At 35.6% G+C, this 16993-nt stretch overlaps 2 protein-coding genes across 2 annotated transcripts in view; both read right to left on the bottom strand.

Moving 5' to 3' along the window:
- Window positions 1-3915: 3915 nt before the first annotated feature.
- On the bottom strand, window positions 3916-11028 carry bach1 (BTB and CNC homology 1, basic leucine zipper transcription factor 1). The gene is made up of 5 exons (XM_015391697.1): window positions 10801-11028; window positions 8427-8684; window positions 6193-7353; window positions 5899-6105; window positions 3916-5096 (listed from the first exon to the last, which is right to left on the bottom strand). Exons 2-5 carry the CDS (start codon window positions 8664-8666, stop codon window positions 4722-4724), a joined length of 1983 nt encoding a protein of 660 aa, XP_015247183.1. The 5' UTR covers window positions 8667-8684; window positions 10801-11028; the 3' UTR covers window positions 3916-4721.
- A 937-nt stretch (window positions 11029-11965) lies between these two features.
- Window positions 11966-16993, bottom strand: part of usp16 (ubiquitin specific peptidase 16) — a 9401-nt gene continuing 4373 nt past the window's right edge. The window contains exons 10-17 of the mRNA XM_015391698.1: window positions 16178-16232; window positions 15423-15532; window positions 15162-15329; window positions 14396-15059; window positions 14184-14278; window positions 14006-14092; window positions 13783-13924; window positions 11966-12981 (exon numbers count right to left, since the gene is read on the bottom strand). Coding sequence (XP_015247184.1) covers window positions 12860-12981; window positions 13783-13924; window positions 14006-14092; window positions 14184-14278; window positions 14396-15059; window positions 15162-15329; window positions 15423-15532; window positions 16178-16232 — 1443 coding nt within the window. The 3' untranslated portion in view covers window positions 11966-12859. The remainder of the gene's footprint in view (window positions 12982-13782; window positions 13925-14005; window positions 14093-14183; window positions 14279-14395; window positions 15060-15161; window positions 15330-15422; window positions 15533-16177; window positions 16233-16993) is intronic.

The following is a 16993-nucleotide window of genomic DNA, read 5'->3' as shown; positions in this document are numbered from 1 at the left end:
TTACCTTATTTTGCTAAATGTGTATTAGCACAATCTTGGTCTTCACTCAGTAACGATAACAATACTATCTGGGTAATAAGTTTGGTTATTTGATTGGGCAAACATCTACATGTTGCTCTAACTTTATCATTAAACTAGCATAACTGCGTAAAAAAAATACATGCCTGAGCGACTGACATTTATTAGATGTAGAAGCATTTCCTAATGGCCATGAGGACATGTCGACAAAAATTATGATCTTTGTCCCGTATGTCATTTGCAAAACTTTAGATCAAAGGTTTATTTCTCTCTGAGTTGCTTCTTTTCACTGTGGATCATGATCCTCTCTTCAACTAGCAACTCCAGCAGAACTTTTGGCATTGTACTTTGGTTAATACACACACATTCAATATAAACATATATCTATTGACTGCTGTAGGGTGAGTAAAAAAGATCACGTGTCTTATTTGTAAAGTGCATGCTAACGGTTTCAGGTTTATTTAGTGAAAACTGGCACAGGAATTCTGTGCAGAAATAAAGCAAATGTGATGCAAACAATTGCAAAAAGATAGATGGTACCGCTTAATGAATCATCCAACAATCATTACAGATTATTTCCTATTTCTATGACAAAAATAATGAAAATCATTTATTACAGAAGCTGTAAATAAGCTAAACACGCTATACTGAAAAACTAAAATGAATCTCTTATTAGGGTTTGATACACAGAGATCTTTGTTTAAAAGTGTTAAATAAGCAACGACAACCCAACCATTTGTTTTTGTTCTGTTTGCACAGTACTATGGCACCTGAATATTTGAAAATATATCTTTTGCTGCAATTTGAAAACAAGTGTGGTTCTCTGACAACATCAGAGAAGCACAATAATTCAAGATAAGTCTTTTCACAGCTGTGTTTTGGTTGTGAATAATGTAAGTGTTCAGTAGATTTATTTTGAAATCCCGAACAGCTGTGTGCAGCAAGATGTAAGGGTCATTCTCACATTTCATACATAAAAAGTTATGCCTCTTTGGTATATCTAAAAGGCAAAATTGGTATGAAAGAAAAAACTTCTTTGAAACCTAATTGTAAAAAAAAAAAAAACAGACAATAAAATCCTGAGTTCATAAATAAAAGAAAAATTCATAGAAATTCTAAAATCAGAACCATATCTGACAGCAACCTATACTTCACTGATGTGAAATCCAAAATATCCTACAATTTAATTTGATTTAGTATCATCCAACAGTGCAACTCTGTTTTAAACTCTGATATTTTCATTTTGCCTCAAAGTCAAACTGGAAATATGACCAAAACGGGACCTTTAAGCGTTATCTATTTTTACACTTTAAACATTTCAGTATACCGGTATATTGTTAACTGCAGCATCACGAAAATCTTTTGTAAGCCCATTTCAACAGTGTGACATTATAAGGTGACTATTGTTATAACCTTTTAAATATCTCTTTATTATCTTTGACATATATTTTATTTCCTTATTCTACATCATGGACTTTAAACCAGGGTTAAAATAAGAAGTAACTAAATCAAAGATATAACTAAGAAATAAGTAGTTAAGTAGTCAATTTTAAGGAAAATGTATTATGCAAAAAAATTAAAATTCTCGATTTACAATTCAGGTCAAACGATAACAATAATTTGGGAATAATTTAAATGATGTGAAGGAAGAAGGGGAAAAAAGCAAACAATGCTGGCAAAGAGACAGATCTTATAGATTTTAGGGTAAAATGGGAATTTATAGGCTTTGACACAGAAGATTCATCAAGACAGATACAGCAGGCTTTGCATTAATCTCACGATATGACTGTTTAAGGTTCTGCTATTCTGATGAATTCCAGGATTGGGCTTTAAGTGCTTTCATTTTGTTTGCTGGTCTTTAATCTTCTAACCCTGCGTTCTTAATCAGAACTCAGAGCAGGTTTTTAATCTTGCATGAATGAGGCCGCGGATTACGGGCCTCTGACCTTGCCATGCCGCACAGCTGCTTCTGCCTCAAATCAAGTCTCTCGTCCCGTTTAGTTTGAAAAACAGGATAATCTTACTTTTGCACTACAATGCTTCAAGATCTAAATTGTATACAGTAGAAAAACACTGAAACACCCTTCATTCAAATCCTTTTTCTTTAGAAGGAAATTTTACAAATACATCTAATCCACAATGTTTGTGGTAGAGGTAGAGATGTCTATTTTTTATAAGGACAATCATCATTTTTGATTACTGATTCTAATATAATATTGAATTGAACTTGCAAATAAAGCACAAAACATTTTACTATCAAGTTATTGTGGATACTTTTCAACTGCTAAAAAATATAAAATTAGATCATCAAAAATAAAAATACAAAATGCAATCAGTCTGGGATTAATTTACAATATTTCATTATAAAATCTAAAATTCTGTTAAGAAAACACTCTTATGAGTGAATATACTCCACGTTTAACAATAACACCTATAAAACATTAATTACTGCTACAAAAATTATTCAAGTAAATAAGGAGGTGGGTGGATGGTGATGAGAAAAAGAATATTAGATACACCTGTTCAGCTCCAAAGCAAACCAACTAATCCTATCAGAAGAATTTAGTGAATTTAGGTATCTATAGTTAGAATTTTCTATTATTTATTTTTTTTTTTTTTGGGTAATGTAACTTTGAGAACAGGCAATTGAATAAAAAAATTTGTTTATGGTTACTTGAACATGACAATCAGTACATTGTACCTCCATGGCTTACACAGTCAACAGGTCTCATTTCAGCCACTTGGATGAATCTATCTGCCCGTCTGTCCATCCATAATAACATTATAGAAAGATGAATTTATTTTTTTTTTTTTTTAGTAACTCAACTCAAACCATGTGACACAGCAGGACTTAAAAAGAATAACCAGATTGGAGGCAGGGGAATTCACTTAAAACCTGGTTGTTTAAAACATTCCTGTGCGCTTTGATCTGAATTTGCTCTAACTTTGACTGATATGGAAAAAAAACTCCACTTCTTTACAAAAGATTGCTGATATTATGGATTTTTGAAGTTATTTTTATTTTTTATTTTTTTTATATATTAAGAGTTTGGTTATATTTTGCAAACATAATTTTTAACTGCATTTTTCTTACTCATGGAGAGGATCCTGCATTAAGGCAGTTTCAAGAGTCTTTATGCCATATCCAAAGCTTTAGCCTAAAAAAACATATTGATAGTTGTGCAATTTGAAAGTTAAAAACACCCGTGCAAAGATTTTATTTTGCTCTTTACAAATTATTTTAGCGAGAGTGCCTGTATAAGAGGTAGTTGTTTTTTTCTACTTTTATTTCAGTTTTAAAATCCAAAACCATCTCAGGGAGGAAAGTATTTAGTATAGGTGGTGTGTGCAGATATATTGCACAATTATCCAAGCTGTTTAACCATTCAAGTTATCATTAGGCTGATTTGACTCTTTCTACAGTTACATATATATGTCCCTAATGCCTGGATATTCTTTTAGAGATAATTTAAGAACTGGTAAATGACAGGCAAGAGCTATTATATATATTTTTTTTAACAAATAGTTTGCAACCAAGGTTTAATGACTGGAAATTTACCAATACATGGTCCTTCATTTTACTAGTTGTTTTTTTTTAGGTTTTAAGCCCTCAAACCTTTGCTACTTGAGATTTTCATTTCCGTACAATCACTGCATTTTAAATGTGTTTGCAATATAAGGTTAATAATGCTCATTTAAAAGAAGAATTAAAAAGAAATTGAACTTATGAGGAAAATATCTTCCTTTTTGATGAGAGTGATATAGCTTTTGGGGCAGAGCAACACTTCCATCTACTGGTCAATGTTTGCAAATGCATCTAATGAAACTAATAAAATAACCCCTCACCAATACATGGTCGTGAGTTAGAATAAAATAAATAATCATATCCAAAATGTTTATTTTAATTTGTAATTCATAAAACCATTTTATAAAAACAATGCTCAACATGCAGAAAGACATTTGAAAGATAATGCCATCGGTATAAGTATGGGTTAATGTGCAACAGTGCATAAGTCAATAAAAATTGTATCATTTAACAGCATAATCTTGTTAAATTGATAGCACAATTAATTATAAGGCACATTTCAATACAAATAACATAACTGTATAATTTATTATTCCAGACGATCAGATTTTATAGAACCATTGCTTGAAATTTAAAAGAAGCTGAAACAAACCATTCAAACAATACATAGGGGCATCCCAAAATGCTTCTGAAGGGTTAATTAGCAGTAAAACCTACTTAGAATCAACCGAAAACCTCACTTTGTGCAAATTCAATTTGAAGTAAGAAAAACATGTCTATCATTAATAGCAACAAATTATCATTTTATGTGGAATGTGGGTGTGAAGTGGGATTTAAAATACATTCAGGTTATTCTTTTCCCTGAGAAAAACGAACCTCAGTTAAGGAAGCATCATAAAGTTCTAATTTAGGAACAGCACATTTTCAGTTTCCAAAGAAGCTCCTTGCATCATCATGCTCAGAAATACTGCAGTCTGTGTTTAATTTGGAGAAATACTGATGAGATTCACAGGGAAATAAATGGTTGATTTTTAACTTTAGTTACCTCTTTAAAAAAGGACATGAGTCAGTGAAATAAAAGGGAAGTCTTTTAAAAAAGGACTGCAGTATAAATGATGGTTAACCGTTTGCTGTCTGTTTCTGTAGATTTTAGAAAAATACTAAGATTTCAGCCTAATTACAAGCTGTCGGACATGTCCAGACATACGCTGAGTAAAGGATTAGCGACAGGACGGTCCGTCTCCTCGGTACACGACTGCAGCTCCGTAGATTGAACGGGGACTAAAGGTGGCCCTGTCTGTCCCCACTCTAATGAGGAACTCACCATTTCCACAGTGAGCTCCGATTCCTCATTTCGTTCTACGAGACTGGAAGACGAGATGGGAAAGTCTGAAGAGACTGAAGAGAGGTTAGCGAGGAGTTGCATGTGGTCCTGATCTGAGCCCGACTCGATGTTAACACTTTTACAGAGGCCACACACGTTCTGTTTAATCTCAGCGAGGTTCTTCTGCAGATCTTTTTGCTCCAGAAGCAGCTTCTCTTTTTCACTTTTCTGTGAAGGGAAAAGTAACAAAGTTATTGGTCACAATTAATGGTCAGTTTTCCTTTTACAATAATAACCTGGCCTATGTGGAGGAACCAAGTTTAAAAAGGCCTCAAGAAGATAATATCTGTTTAATAGGCTAAACTAACTGGTGTGTTCAAACCAGTCTTCTATTGCCTTAAGAGAACTCCAGTACAAGAGCAAAGCAGTTAATGTGACTTTTTTTATTTTATGAATCTTTACACAGTTGCCTTGTTTGAATAAGGTGGGTTTGTTTTAAACATGGGGGCAAATGCTTATTTACACAGGAAATTGAGGTAGAAAGTAACAAAGCGCCACTGATTTTTCTGTCTGAAAGAGACTGAGATACTTGTAGCTAAACTATTAGCTCTTTACACATTTTACTTAAACCTCAAAGGGATAACATGGCTAGTACTACTTTACATGTATTAAGTAGATTGTGTATTTCTTATACAGGAAGAAATAAATGTTTCTTACAGGAAGGGTACTGCTGGTGTGCGGCCTACCACCTCCATTTTCTACATAATGATAGGCTCTGTGTAAATACCTACTCAATGCATATGTGGCAACGGTTTAAAGGTTAAAAAAGGTTTTGAATAAACCCCTGTAGAGGTTTTAAAGCTGTAGTTGATAGTAGTAGAAATTTGCCTTGGCAGGATCTAAACAACAAATGAGATGCAAAGAGGTTTGTCTACAATGGCTAATAAAACTGCTTATAACCTATTGAGTACTAAAAATCAGGAACTGATTCGACATTATAAGATTTATGAGCACGTAAAGGTGAACTTACTAATTTTTTTATTTCACATTCTAGCTGGTGTATGCTGTCCAGCTTCCTCTTCCGGCAGCGCTGTGCAGCCACACGGTTTTTACTTCGCCGGCGGACGTCATGCACAAACTCAAGTTGTTCTTTTGTCAGGGGATGTTTTTTAACGAGCTGTTGGAAAGCGCTTCTGCTCAGTTCAGAAATTTTCTCCACTGGAAATGGGAGTTGAATCTATAAAAAAAGAGGGTTAGATGTTGGATTAATTCCATCCTATATATTTAAACTAAGATAATACAATTGCCTGTCTTTGACGATGACCTCTGCTGCTCTTTTCTGATTGGCCTCTGCGTCGCCATCTGTTTCCAGCTCTGTTTCATCCCCGGAATTGAGTGAGGAGGACATGCAGGGACTCTTCTCTGCTTGGGAAAAGTTGTCAGCTTGCGCTCCCGGATCATCGTCTGTATCGAGGTCCCGTAGAAAGGGACAGTCCCCTACGCTGGATGTCAGATCCAGGTGCTTGAGCCAGTGAAAGTCGGAGGCCTTGGCCAAATTGTTTTGGCTCACTGAATCGAGGGATGGAGGTGGAGCCTGACTTGGGCACAGGTCTGGCCAAAATCCTTTTGCTAAATGTTCAGCCACTTCCCTCTCCACACTGCTCCGCTCTCCGTTTCCTACCTCACAGCTTAACGGCGTTAAGGCAGGTTCAACTACCTGTTCAGTACAAACCTCCCTCTGCTGTAATACTGAACTAGTTTCTTCTCTAGAACCTTCCGCCCTTGACATGTTCAGTGAACATGAGCCTGAGGTAAAGCTGGTTTCAGCACCAAGCGTCTCAACAGTGGGTTCATTATCTGGACTTGCTGGCTCAATGATTTCTGGTGGATTCTCTTCCGCTGGGGTTGACAGCTCACAGCTTGTGTCACACCCTACCACACTCAGCTCACTCCCATCACTTACATCTCCCATCTGTAAAATGTCTCTTTTGCAAAAATGAGAGGAATGATCTGTTTTGTTTGGGCCCGGGCTTGGCAGAGACAACAGGGGGCACACACCATCTGCTAACTCTAAAGTTAAGGGAGCCATTTGTGGTCCACAGTTCTCAAAACAAAACGGTTCCTCCCCACTGTTTGTCTGAGCCTGTGTGCTCTGAGGGCACTGTGATGGGAAGCAGGTTTGCTCATCACCTCCTGAAGGCACTGAGCTGTCTGACTCGAATGATTCTGCATGGCTAACTTCTACACTAGAGTTGCAACTAGTACCAGGTTTCAAGCTTTGACAGCAGCTCTTATTCCGGACCTCCTGTGAGTTTTTTTTACTTTCAGAAAACTTGGGAATGAGGAAATCAAAGCAAGCTGTCTCTAAGTTGTGAAATCCTAAAATCTCAGCAGTGCTGTGAATAGCATGGATGTTTTCTTTGGTGAAAAGCAGCTTTGATGTGTAGGCGAATTGAAGCAGAGGTTCAAACCCTTCGACGGTCACCTGTGGAGAACGGATATCTGTTAAAGCAGGAGTTACTCCGACATAAAGAGTTCAAATGAAACTTGGCTAAGCTTGAAACACAGGGTAACAATTGTAAGTATAATAAAATAGTTAAATTCAATCACATTTTTTTAAACACATCAGTTTTAAATGCATTTTTCGACTGTTATCATTAAAAAACAAAAAACGCACACTTTAACTGACAGCCCATTCCCCTGGAAAAATATTTATACCCCTTGAATTTAAACAGATTTTATCACGTTACAAACACCAACTTCTTTTTTTCTGAAGGTGGAGGGCCATAAGATGCACCATTAAGCACATGGCTTTGAAAACTTTAGCATGATCTTTGCTTTGCATTCTAGCTCCTCTGATCTTAGTCTATCCAGTTTTGCTGTCCCTGCTGATGAAAGCACTATTCCCCAACAGGATGTTTGCATCACTCTCGTACTGCGTTATTTTTCCACCATGCATAGCACTTTGCATTTAAGTTAAATAGTTTAACTGTGATTTTGTCTGACCTGTATACTATTTTCCACATATCTGCTGCAAGCTGCAAACTACATATTGCTTTTTCTGTATAACAACTTTCCTCTTACTTTTCTTGCATAAAAGCTGGGTTTGGAAGAGGAAAAAAAGAAACAATATTTTATGAGTCAACAAACTGACTCATCCTTGCAGCCGCCCCAGAGCTTGATTCTTCTCAAGGCAGTTATTCTATAATATTTTCACTTTTACATAAAGATTCAACCAATGAGGCGATTCAATCAGCTGGTTTTCCTTAGATATAAAACTTTGAGCCAATCTGACTGTAAGATCTAATTCAGTTATCTCTGTAGAGAACCGTGTTGTGAATTTGTGTTATATCGATAAACTTAATTGAACCAAAAGATTCTTTTATGTTTTTTATAACCTAACTTAGCTTTGTCTTGACCTACAAAAAGGAAAAATAAAATGTTGGAAAAAATATGGTTGTAACATGATAAATTGCAACAAAAAAGTAATAATATTAACAAAACATTGTTTAAAGCTTTATCAGAAAACAAAATGTAGGTGAATGCTGGAGCACCAACCTCCTCAGGTAAGGTGATAATGGGATTCTGTCTGGAGAGACTAGTAACTCTACTGTGAAAGTACTCGCTGCACGAGGCCAGGACTGAGCAATGGGCCCGAAAACTCCTGTCCTCCACCACCAACGTCACATCGCACAAGATATCCTGCTTCCTCTGCTCATTCAGACACTGGAGCACGTGGGCACTGTGCAACGCAGACTGAAAGGTGAATACTGATGTACGAGGAGCTTGCAGAGTCATGGTTCTCAGAAGCTCAGCCTAGGGAGTAAAAATAGCCATTTCCAGTCATGCTTTTTAAAAACTAGTCAAAAAGTTTTTCAGTGTTCTGTTAACTCACACACAGTGAAATTGACCAGTATAAAGATGTATAAAGATAAACAACAAGCTGTCTGTGTGTAAAATCGGATTATTAGATATTAGGGGTGATCGATGAGGCATTATTAAAACATGCAAGAACTGGAGAAAAAAATGTAGAGAAACATGGATTATAAACTTAACTAAAACTTGATAATTACATATGCATAAAAAAAAAGCTTAACCTAACTCTTTATGTAACATTTCTAACATTAAATTAGTATAAATTGTCTTTACCATAGTTTAATTATTATTAACTAAATCTTTTTTTGGTAAATTCAAGAATCTTGAGGGAAAGTTTTTGATAATTATTTTAAACTTTCTTCTTTTAATGGAACTGTAATTTCTTAGGGCCACATTGCACACACATTTTCAGCTTGCCTATCTTTTTTTTTTATGGAACTTGGATGTGCATAAGCGTTATTATGGTATTCTGAATTCAACTGAATTGCATTAATCCCTTCTGCAGCACAACACCCATAAAATATCATGCACCATCAGACTCCGTGCAAAAGGGATCACTTTCAGAAGCTAACAAGCTTCCCACTATTCCTCACAAATATAGCTGTTGCCATGGACACACAGTTTAATCTCTTTTTCTTTATTTTGGATTCGTCAGAGGAGGACATATTTTTAATAATGTCCTCTCAGGACATGTTGCAGAGGACATGGAACCCCTCTCCTCAACAAACCAGTAACATGGACTTCATTCAAATTAAAAACCTTGCATGACATCATCAATATCATTATCTGGGTTATATCATTATCTGGATAATATCATTATCTAAAGTTTTTCAAAGGGAATGTGAACTTTGTGAATTTAAAGGAATAATTTTCTGCTTTCATTTTTTTTTGTAGAGGTTAATATTTATGAATTGTTAGTTCTGATCAACGTCAAATATTGATTTTTTTATTTTTTACATATCTTTTGTAAATATCTGGTATTATCATTAAATGATTGTTCTTTCTTTTACTTTGCAAATACTTCTCCACACTGAGCTTTTTAAGTAAGAAGAGTGCACTTTTCCTAATTTATATGGCTATTTATCTTATTACATATAATAGATTCTAATATAATACTTAAGATACTTATTTCATCAAATGTCAGGAAATGTTTATTTTTATGGAAGGAGGTGAAATTGGAGTACAAATTGAGATAACTATCCCTAAAAAAATATGAGATTTACTTATTCTAAAAAAACAAAAAAAGTGCAATTCAAGAGCTATCAGCTAAAAAGCTGAAATCTCATTGTGTTATATTGTTATTTATTCAACATTTTTATACTGGGCCCATTATCATAGAAAACATATTAAAATAATAATGTACACATTATTTGAAGGTATTTTATTTGAATTACATTTTTAGATTTCTTTATTTTTCTACATAATTTCATGTTATGCAACTGAAGGATCGAGATTAATCTATCAACGACAGCTTTCAGTTTCATCATAATAGATTGAATAAAGTTAAATATCTGAGAAAGTCAAAAATATTAACGGTTTTACAACTGCTGCCTAACGATCAACAGAAACAACATACAGTGCAAAATAAAGAAAATAAGCTTTAATGATGTAAAAAGCTTATTACACAATTACGTCTTTTAAACAGCAAATGTATTACCTTTCCTAGGGTTAGGCCTTGGGGATAATATTTCGGTTTATTAGCGGAAAGGATGGATTAAAGTTGAACATTTCAGCTTAAAACAAGTTCAACGAGTGAAAAGAAAAACGCTGACTCATGTTTCGGTAAGTTGGCTAAAGTAGGAATAACAGCGGGAAGTGCTAAATATTTAATACCTGTCAAACTCCGTCGTGCTTTTTAATCACAAATGCATTCCTAGAGATTTCAAAGTGTCATAAATGTTACCAAAAATAAAGAGCTTTTTCCTATCATAAGCTAGACCGTTAGCTTTAACTGCTGTCAAGTAGACAAATTTTCTATTAGACTCCACATAAACGGCCTTGCGTCAATAAAATCCCACTAAGATGTTTATTAGGAAATGGTTAACCATTCACTGACCTGCCATGTTCGATGTCTCAAAGTGACATTAATAAATTTGGGATGGTTGTGGCCGACCGAAGCTGGACTTTCCTCTTGTCATGTGACTTTAAAACCAGGAAAACCAAACACCCCTTTCTGCGCATGCGCAGTGACAGAAACGTTAAATAGCAGGTTTCCAGTTGTTAATTGAAATAACCATAAATATAAATGCAGGGCTGTCAACTCTCACCTATTAGTAGTGAGACTCACCCATCTCGGTGTCTTCACACACTCTCATTCCATATTACCAATTTCTCACACAAAAAAATTACAGACATTAAAACTCATCTCTAAGGAAGAGAATTAGGGCCACTGAAAAAAAAGTTAACAGATTTTTAAATGTTTTATCAGTATATGAGGAAAAAAAAGTCAGAGTTCTGACTTTTTTCATCTCAGCATTTTGAGATTAAAGTCAGTTTTTTTCTCACAATTTTGACTTTAATCTCAGAATGCTGACATTTTTTCTTAGAATTCTGACAGAATTTTGGATCTTAATGTAGATGGGTACCATGAAGGAAGAGATGCGGGAGAACTCTGCTTCACTGACAAAGATGTTAGTTGTTTGGGAGGGCCAGTAACACATTGGCAGAAAATTACGGAATTAGGTGACTTTTTACATGCCCAGGGGTCCCTGGTGATGCTATACCATTACTGGAAGAGCAAAAGGTGATTAAAACAAAGAGAGCTAGTTTAGTCTCTAAAAGATACGGCTTGATGCTAACATGTTTGTTACCTGTCAGAATTCTGACTTTTTTTTCCTCTTATTATACCGAAATAAAATGTAAAAATCTGAACTTTTTTTCCCCCAGTGGCCGTAATCCTCTTCTCTACAACTCTGTTCCACTTATGTATAAGATAAAACCATGGTGATCAAAATCCAGACCGCGTTTTTAATACCACCTTAGTGCTAACACACAAGGACCATGTTTTGCAAAATAATTATTGCCCAGTCTAGTTTAATAATCTCCCGTTGATATTTAGGAGTAATTAAACCAACACAAATATTTTAATTTTTAAAGCTTCCAGGTTTGCCTCTCAAACCCATAGGAGCTCGACAAAAAGAAAAAGAACCATTGCAACTTTTTTTTTTATTCATAGAGAAGAAACCACAGGGATGTTCTTATTTTATTATTACTTATCTTATTCATTTATCTTTAATTTGGTCCATTGAATATGTGTAAAAACTTTATTTCCATCACATCTTTCAAATGAAACATCCAGAGAAGTGCCGTCTCCTGTCATGGTGAGTTTTTATATAATCTACAGCCTCTTAGAAGGTCTGAGTTGTTTAGCCATTTTGCCAATTGTAAGAAAAACTAATAACAGAATGAACGCAGCTTTTTAATCCTTAGCCCATTACCAAATATTCATACACAGTGTAGTTTACATAGGTTTCAATTGCTCTGGTTCCTGCATCAGTGTCAGTAATCCAGTAATAGCTTATTGGTTCCCCGTTGTTTAATTTACTTAAACTGCAGAGAATAATTAATGAGCAAAGTTGTGAAATTCTTAGTTTAAAGTATTTTTAAGATGCAAGTATGTTGGTAGGGCCCATTCTGCTTTACTTCAATTCACCCAAAAAAACACACAAGAATGTAGAAAATAATGTATATTGTGAGAAAAATGATACACATAACTACAGACCAGTTGTTACTCAGTAAGATTTACTGTGCTATAAAAATTCCACATTTTGCCACTTTGTTTCAGTTAAATTCTCTGAAATCCTCCAACCTATAGCTGCACCTATCCTCATGTAACCCTGACAGGTTTCCTGTCAAAACTATTTCAATATCTCACCCCAAGGTGAAAAGTTGGCAGCCCTGTAAATGACAGATATACATTTTATAGATATTCATTCACCTCTCCTGGTTGATTTAATGTTAATTATGAGTAAAATTACTCACATATTCAGCAGAGCACCTACACTAATGAACTCAAAACAAAATCAGTTTCAAAGTCCTGAATGAGATTTCTTGTGCAGTTTAATTTGAAGCAGCAGGTTTGGTCAGTCTTTCCTGAGTACATATGGACAAAAAAGTTAGAGGAGTCTTTCGTAGAAGAGGAGGTAGGCTTGGCAGCTTTGAACTTTACTTTCACTGACAGGTTGAACACTTGTATCACTGATGTGGAACCAGGATCCTCTAGGGGGCTCTGCATCTGCTAAAAGAAAAATTTTTTTTTTTTTTTTTTTTTTTTTACCAAATGTAGAATGCTTTGCAAAAGTATGCATTCAAGTTTTTCTGTAAAGTGAAGTTGAAACTAAGTTCATGCTTGGGTTTTAAAATTATTTCACAAACAAAAATCTAAAAAATGAGATATTTGGATTTGTATTCTGTCTCCTGAATGGAAATACTTTTTAAATCCATGTTTTGAAGTCTTTTGGTGCGTTTCTATTAGCTTTGCACATCAAAAGGCTGAAAATTACAAGCAGACTTCACTTCAAATCCACTAAAAGACGTTGAATAAGCTATTATAATTCATAAATATATTTAAATCCATTTGATTGTAGCGCTGGCAGCCTGCAAAGGGACAGACCCAGTCTCAATACTTTTAAAATTTTTTCTTCCATGAGTTTAATTTAATGCTCCCAAAACCTCTGATTAGCATTGTGGTTCCTGCTAAAATTGATCAGCACCACTATATTGGAAAAGTATTCCAGTCAGATAAAAGCACCATAGTTGCATATGGGATTGACTGTTCTTGTCAGTTTCAAATATATAGGAGACCGAATACAAATCATATGCAGATTTTTTTAAATTTTCATTAATAAAAAAATTAAGTCCTGCAAAGTTTTTTTCCTTCTTCACAATATTATCACATAGAAGGAAAAAAAGCACACAAAAAGACAAAACGCAGACATTTCTGGTACTAGGTTCAAGTGTTATGAACACCTTTAACAGGCACTAATAACTTCAAACAAATATAATTGTTTTCTTGATCGCCACTGTCAAATACACCTACCTTTTTTATCATTTAATGGAGATTTAAGAGAGTTAGGTCGAACTTTTACATAGGCGGTGTAATGGCCTGACCTCATGGTCCCGCTGTGCTCTACGATGCCATACAGGCTATACAGAATCTGAGTGTCTCCTTCAGAGATATTCTGTGTGGGAGAAAACGTTGGTTAGTCATTTGAAGGTTGCTAGCTTATACAAAAATGGGAACAAATATTTCCAACACAAACCTTGCATTTGGTTGAACTATAAGGAGCAAGATCCAAAATCAAAGGAAACTGAACCTGTCTGTTCACTTTACAAATGCTGTATCCATTCTAGAGGGGGAAAAAAAATTGTGGTGATCAGATGCCTTAAAAAAATAGAATAAAATTTATTATTTAGATGTATTTTTATAAGCCGCCATGCCTGCTGAAATCTTTTCAAATGAAGGGTAAGTACAGGTGGTGGGGAGGAGATCAACATTTGCTTTAAGGCGTCGGTGTAGATGTTTTTTTCAGATCCTAAACCAATAGAAAAAAAAACAAAACAAAAAAAACAGGAAAATTATTTCATCATATGAAAAAAAAAAATGCTAAATTTCAACATTTTATGTTAATATAGCGTGTAAACATTTGTACCTCCAGCTTTTTCTTTCCTCCTACGTTGCTTGGTGCAGGTGACACACAGCAAGCTGTTGTTCTGTGTGAGAGTTTCCACTTCGGTGAACTGAAAAAGGCAAGACTGCACCGAACACTCCTGTTTCTCTGGGCTTGTCCTGGTTGAGAGCGTGTCGAAGGCCGTCTCTGGGTCTTGGTTTATCACTGTATATTCCATATCCTCTGCAGCTTCGTCTTCGCTCTCCGCGGCCGGCTCCATGGCATCAGGGTCTATAAATGCGTCATCTAAATTCACCTGTTCCAGTTTATTTGCCAGCTGCATGTCCAGTTCTCCTTCCAGATCCGCGTTCGACATTTCATTACAGGAAGCGCCGTCATGCGAGTGCTGTTCCTCTGACAAGACATTAAAACGGTTACTGACAGGAGAATCGGCTAACGAGACACTGTCAGTCACTGAATCCTTGTCCTCCTCTTTCTCCTGCTCGACAGCCTCATCCTGCTCAGATACACAGACAGGTTCAGGATCTTGTTCATTCAATGAGGCTTCGTCGCATGGCGCATCGTCCACGTTCTCTGCGTCTTTTGGATGTTCAGTGACATCAGTTGGTTCACCATTTGCATCGCTTGGAAATGTCAGATTTCCTAAAGTCTTTATGGTTTCAAGCTTCTGCTGCCGTTTTTGATGCTAAGAAAAGGGCAAAATATATATTTTAATTTATTCTTATACACCAGAAATTGTATTTATTGCAAACAAAAAAAAAATATCCACAGTGGTTCACTGGAATACCTTGGCTTGCTTCTTTGCCTGCTTTTTAGCTTTTTTTTGTTGATATTTGCTACCGGATCCAATTGAAGTGTCCTCATTCCCTTTGGTCAAATCAGGGCTCTCTCTACCATCCTGACTTGACTCACTGGTCTTAGGGTTTCCTTTTTTGGGGTTTTTCTTTCTGTAGGCCTGCGAAAGGTTTCCAAGAAGAGGCACAGACATGTCAACAGAAACTTAAAGATTAATATCAACACACAGACAAAATAAAAACAACTCCTTCACCTCATCGGAAACAGGAAGAGAGAGATCCAAAAACATCTCTGTGACAACAGAAATCTGAAAGAAAGTGAGGGAGTAATGAGCGTCATCATATCCAGCAAAAAGGGATGGTACTTTTTGTAAAAATAGAGTCAAAAACATCAACTACTTAATTCAATTTATGCATTTTATACAAAATGTATGTGAAGACCAACACAAAGTACAGTAATGAATGATTGAGAAGTGGAAGAAGACAGAAATCCTTGTGCAGTTTGCATGTATATTCAGCCTCATTCACTATAATACCTTCAATAATACTTATAATAGGTCAAATTTAGTCTAGGTAGTAATACAGCTGTTTTGTGCAGGAATGTGTTTTAGAAAACGCATACAGTAAGCTCACAAGCAGTAATGGGAAAATCAGGGAACATGGAAGACGGGTAAAGGACAAAGTTGTGGATACGTTTTAGCCAACAGTCAGATTTTTATCTAGGGTAAAACTGTTTTTATATTTTAAACTCTTTCATCAGTTTTTAAACTTTTATTTCCAGCCATCTGGACTTCTGCAGTGCACTTTATTCAGGCATTAGCCCTCTCCCATCTGCAGCTAGTCCAAAACGTAGCGGCTCGTCTTTTAATGGGGACCGGAAAAAATCAACACATCACACTAATTCTTGGATCTCTGCACTGGCTCCCTGTTCAGTTTAGAAATTATTTTAAGATTTTGTGTGTTTGTGTTTAGAGCTTTGAATGGGATGGCTCCTCAATACATACATTACCAACCCTCTCCAGCACACGCTCTGAGGTCTGAGGGCCATCTACAGCTAATAGTGCCTAAGAAGAGGCTTAAAACCAGAGAGGACAGAGGCTTTTCTCTAGCTGGCCCCAGACTGTGGAATACTTTGCCCCTCTGTATACGAACAGCCTCCACAGTGGAGGGTTTGAAGTCTCATCATAAGGCCCGCTTTTACTTTTAACACTGCATAATTGTGTGGTCTTCTGTGTCCTTTTTATTTATTTATTTATTTGTTTGTTTTTATGTACAGCACATAGGAACCATTTTTGTTGTTAAATGTGCTATATAAATAAAGTGGATTGGATTGAGACAAGCAGCCAAAATCCAATGGCAACTCTGTTTGAACCAACACTGCATATTAGCCCAAACACACATGCTGCCCTCACCCTGAAACATGGTGGTGGCAGGGTTGTGCTGTGATGATACATTTCTATTTCAACTAGAGGAAAACTTATCATAGCTGATTAATAGAGCTACATTCAGATTAGATCTGGGAACTAGTGTAGAAGAGCACCTAATAGAAGTGCACTTCTTTCTATATGAATAGGTTTGTTTTTACAAAATAACTCAGAGACCAAAAATTCGTTCTTTTGGATAATTTTTAGAGACATAGACCAAAACAGCTGAAGCAAAAAGGAAATTCTAGTTCATATTGACTCTTGATGGAGTGCTAAATACAAACACTTAGGCTACCCTATAATGCATAGGCTACTTATATTTATAAAAAGGTACAAACAACATAGAATGTAAGCTCTACTTTTTAGTTTGAATATCAAATAGGATGAGTATAAATTAACAT

This window comes from Cyprinodon variegatus, unplaced genomic scaffold (genome assembly GCF_000732505.1).
Source record: "Cyprinodon variegatus isolate N-32 unplaced genomic scaffold, C_variegatus-1.0 Scaffold557, whole genome shotgun sequence".
Taxonomy (NCBI): domain Eukaryota; kingdom Metazoa; phylum Chordata; class Actinopteri; order Cyprinodontiformes; family Cyprinodontidae; genus Cyprinodon; species Cyprinodon variegatus.
This window is presented reverse-complemented; position numbering and strand designations above follow the sequence as displayed.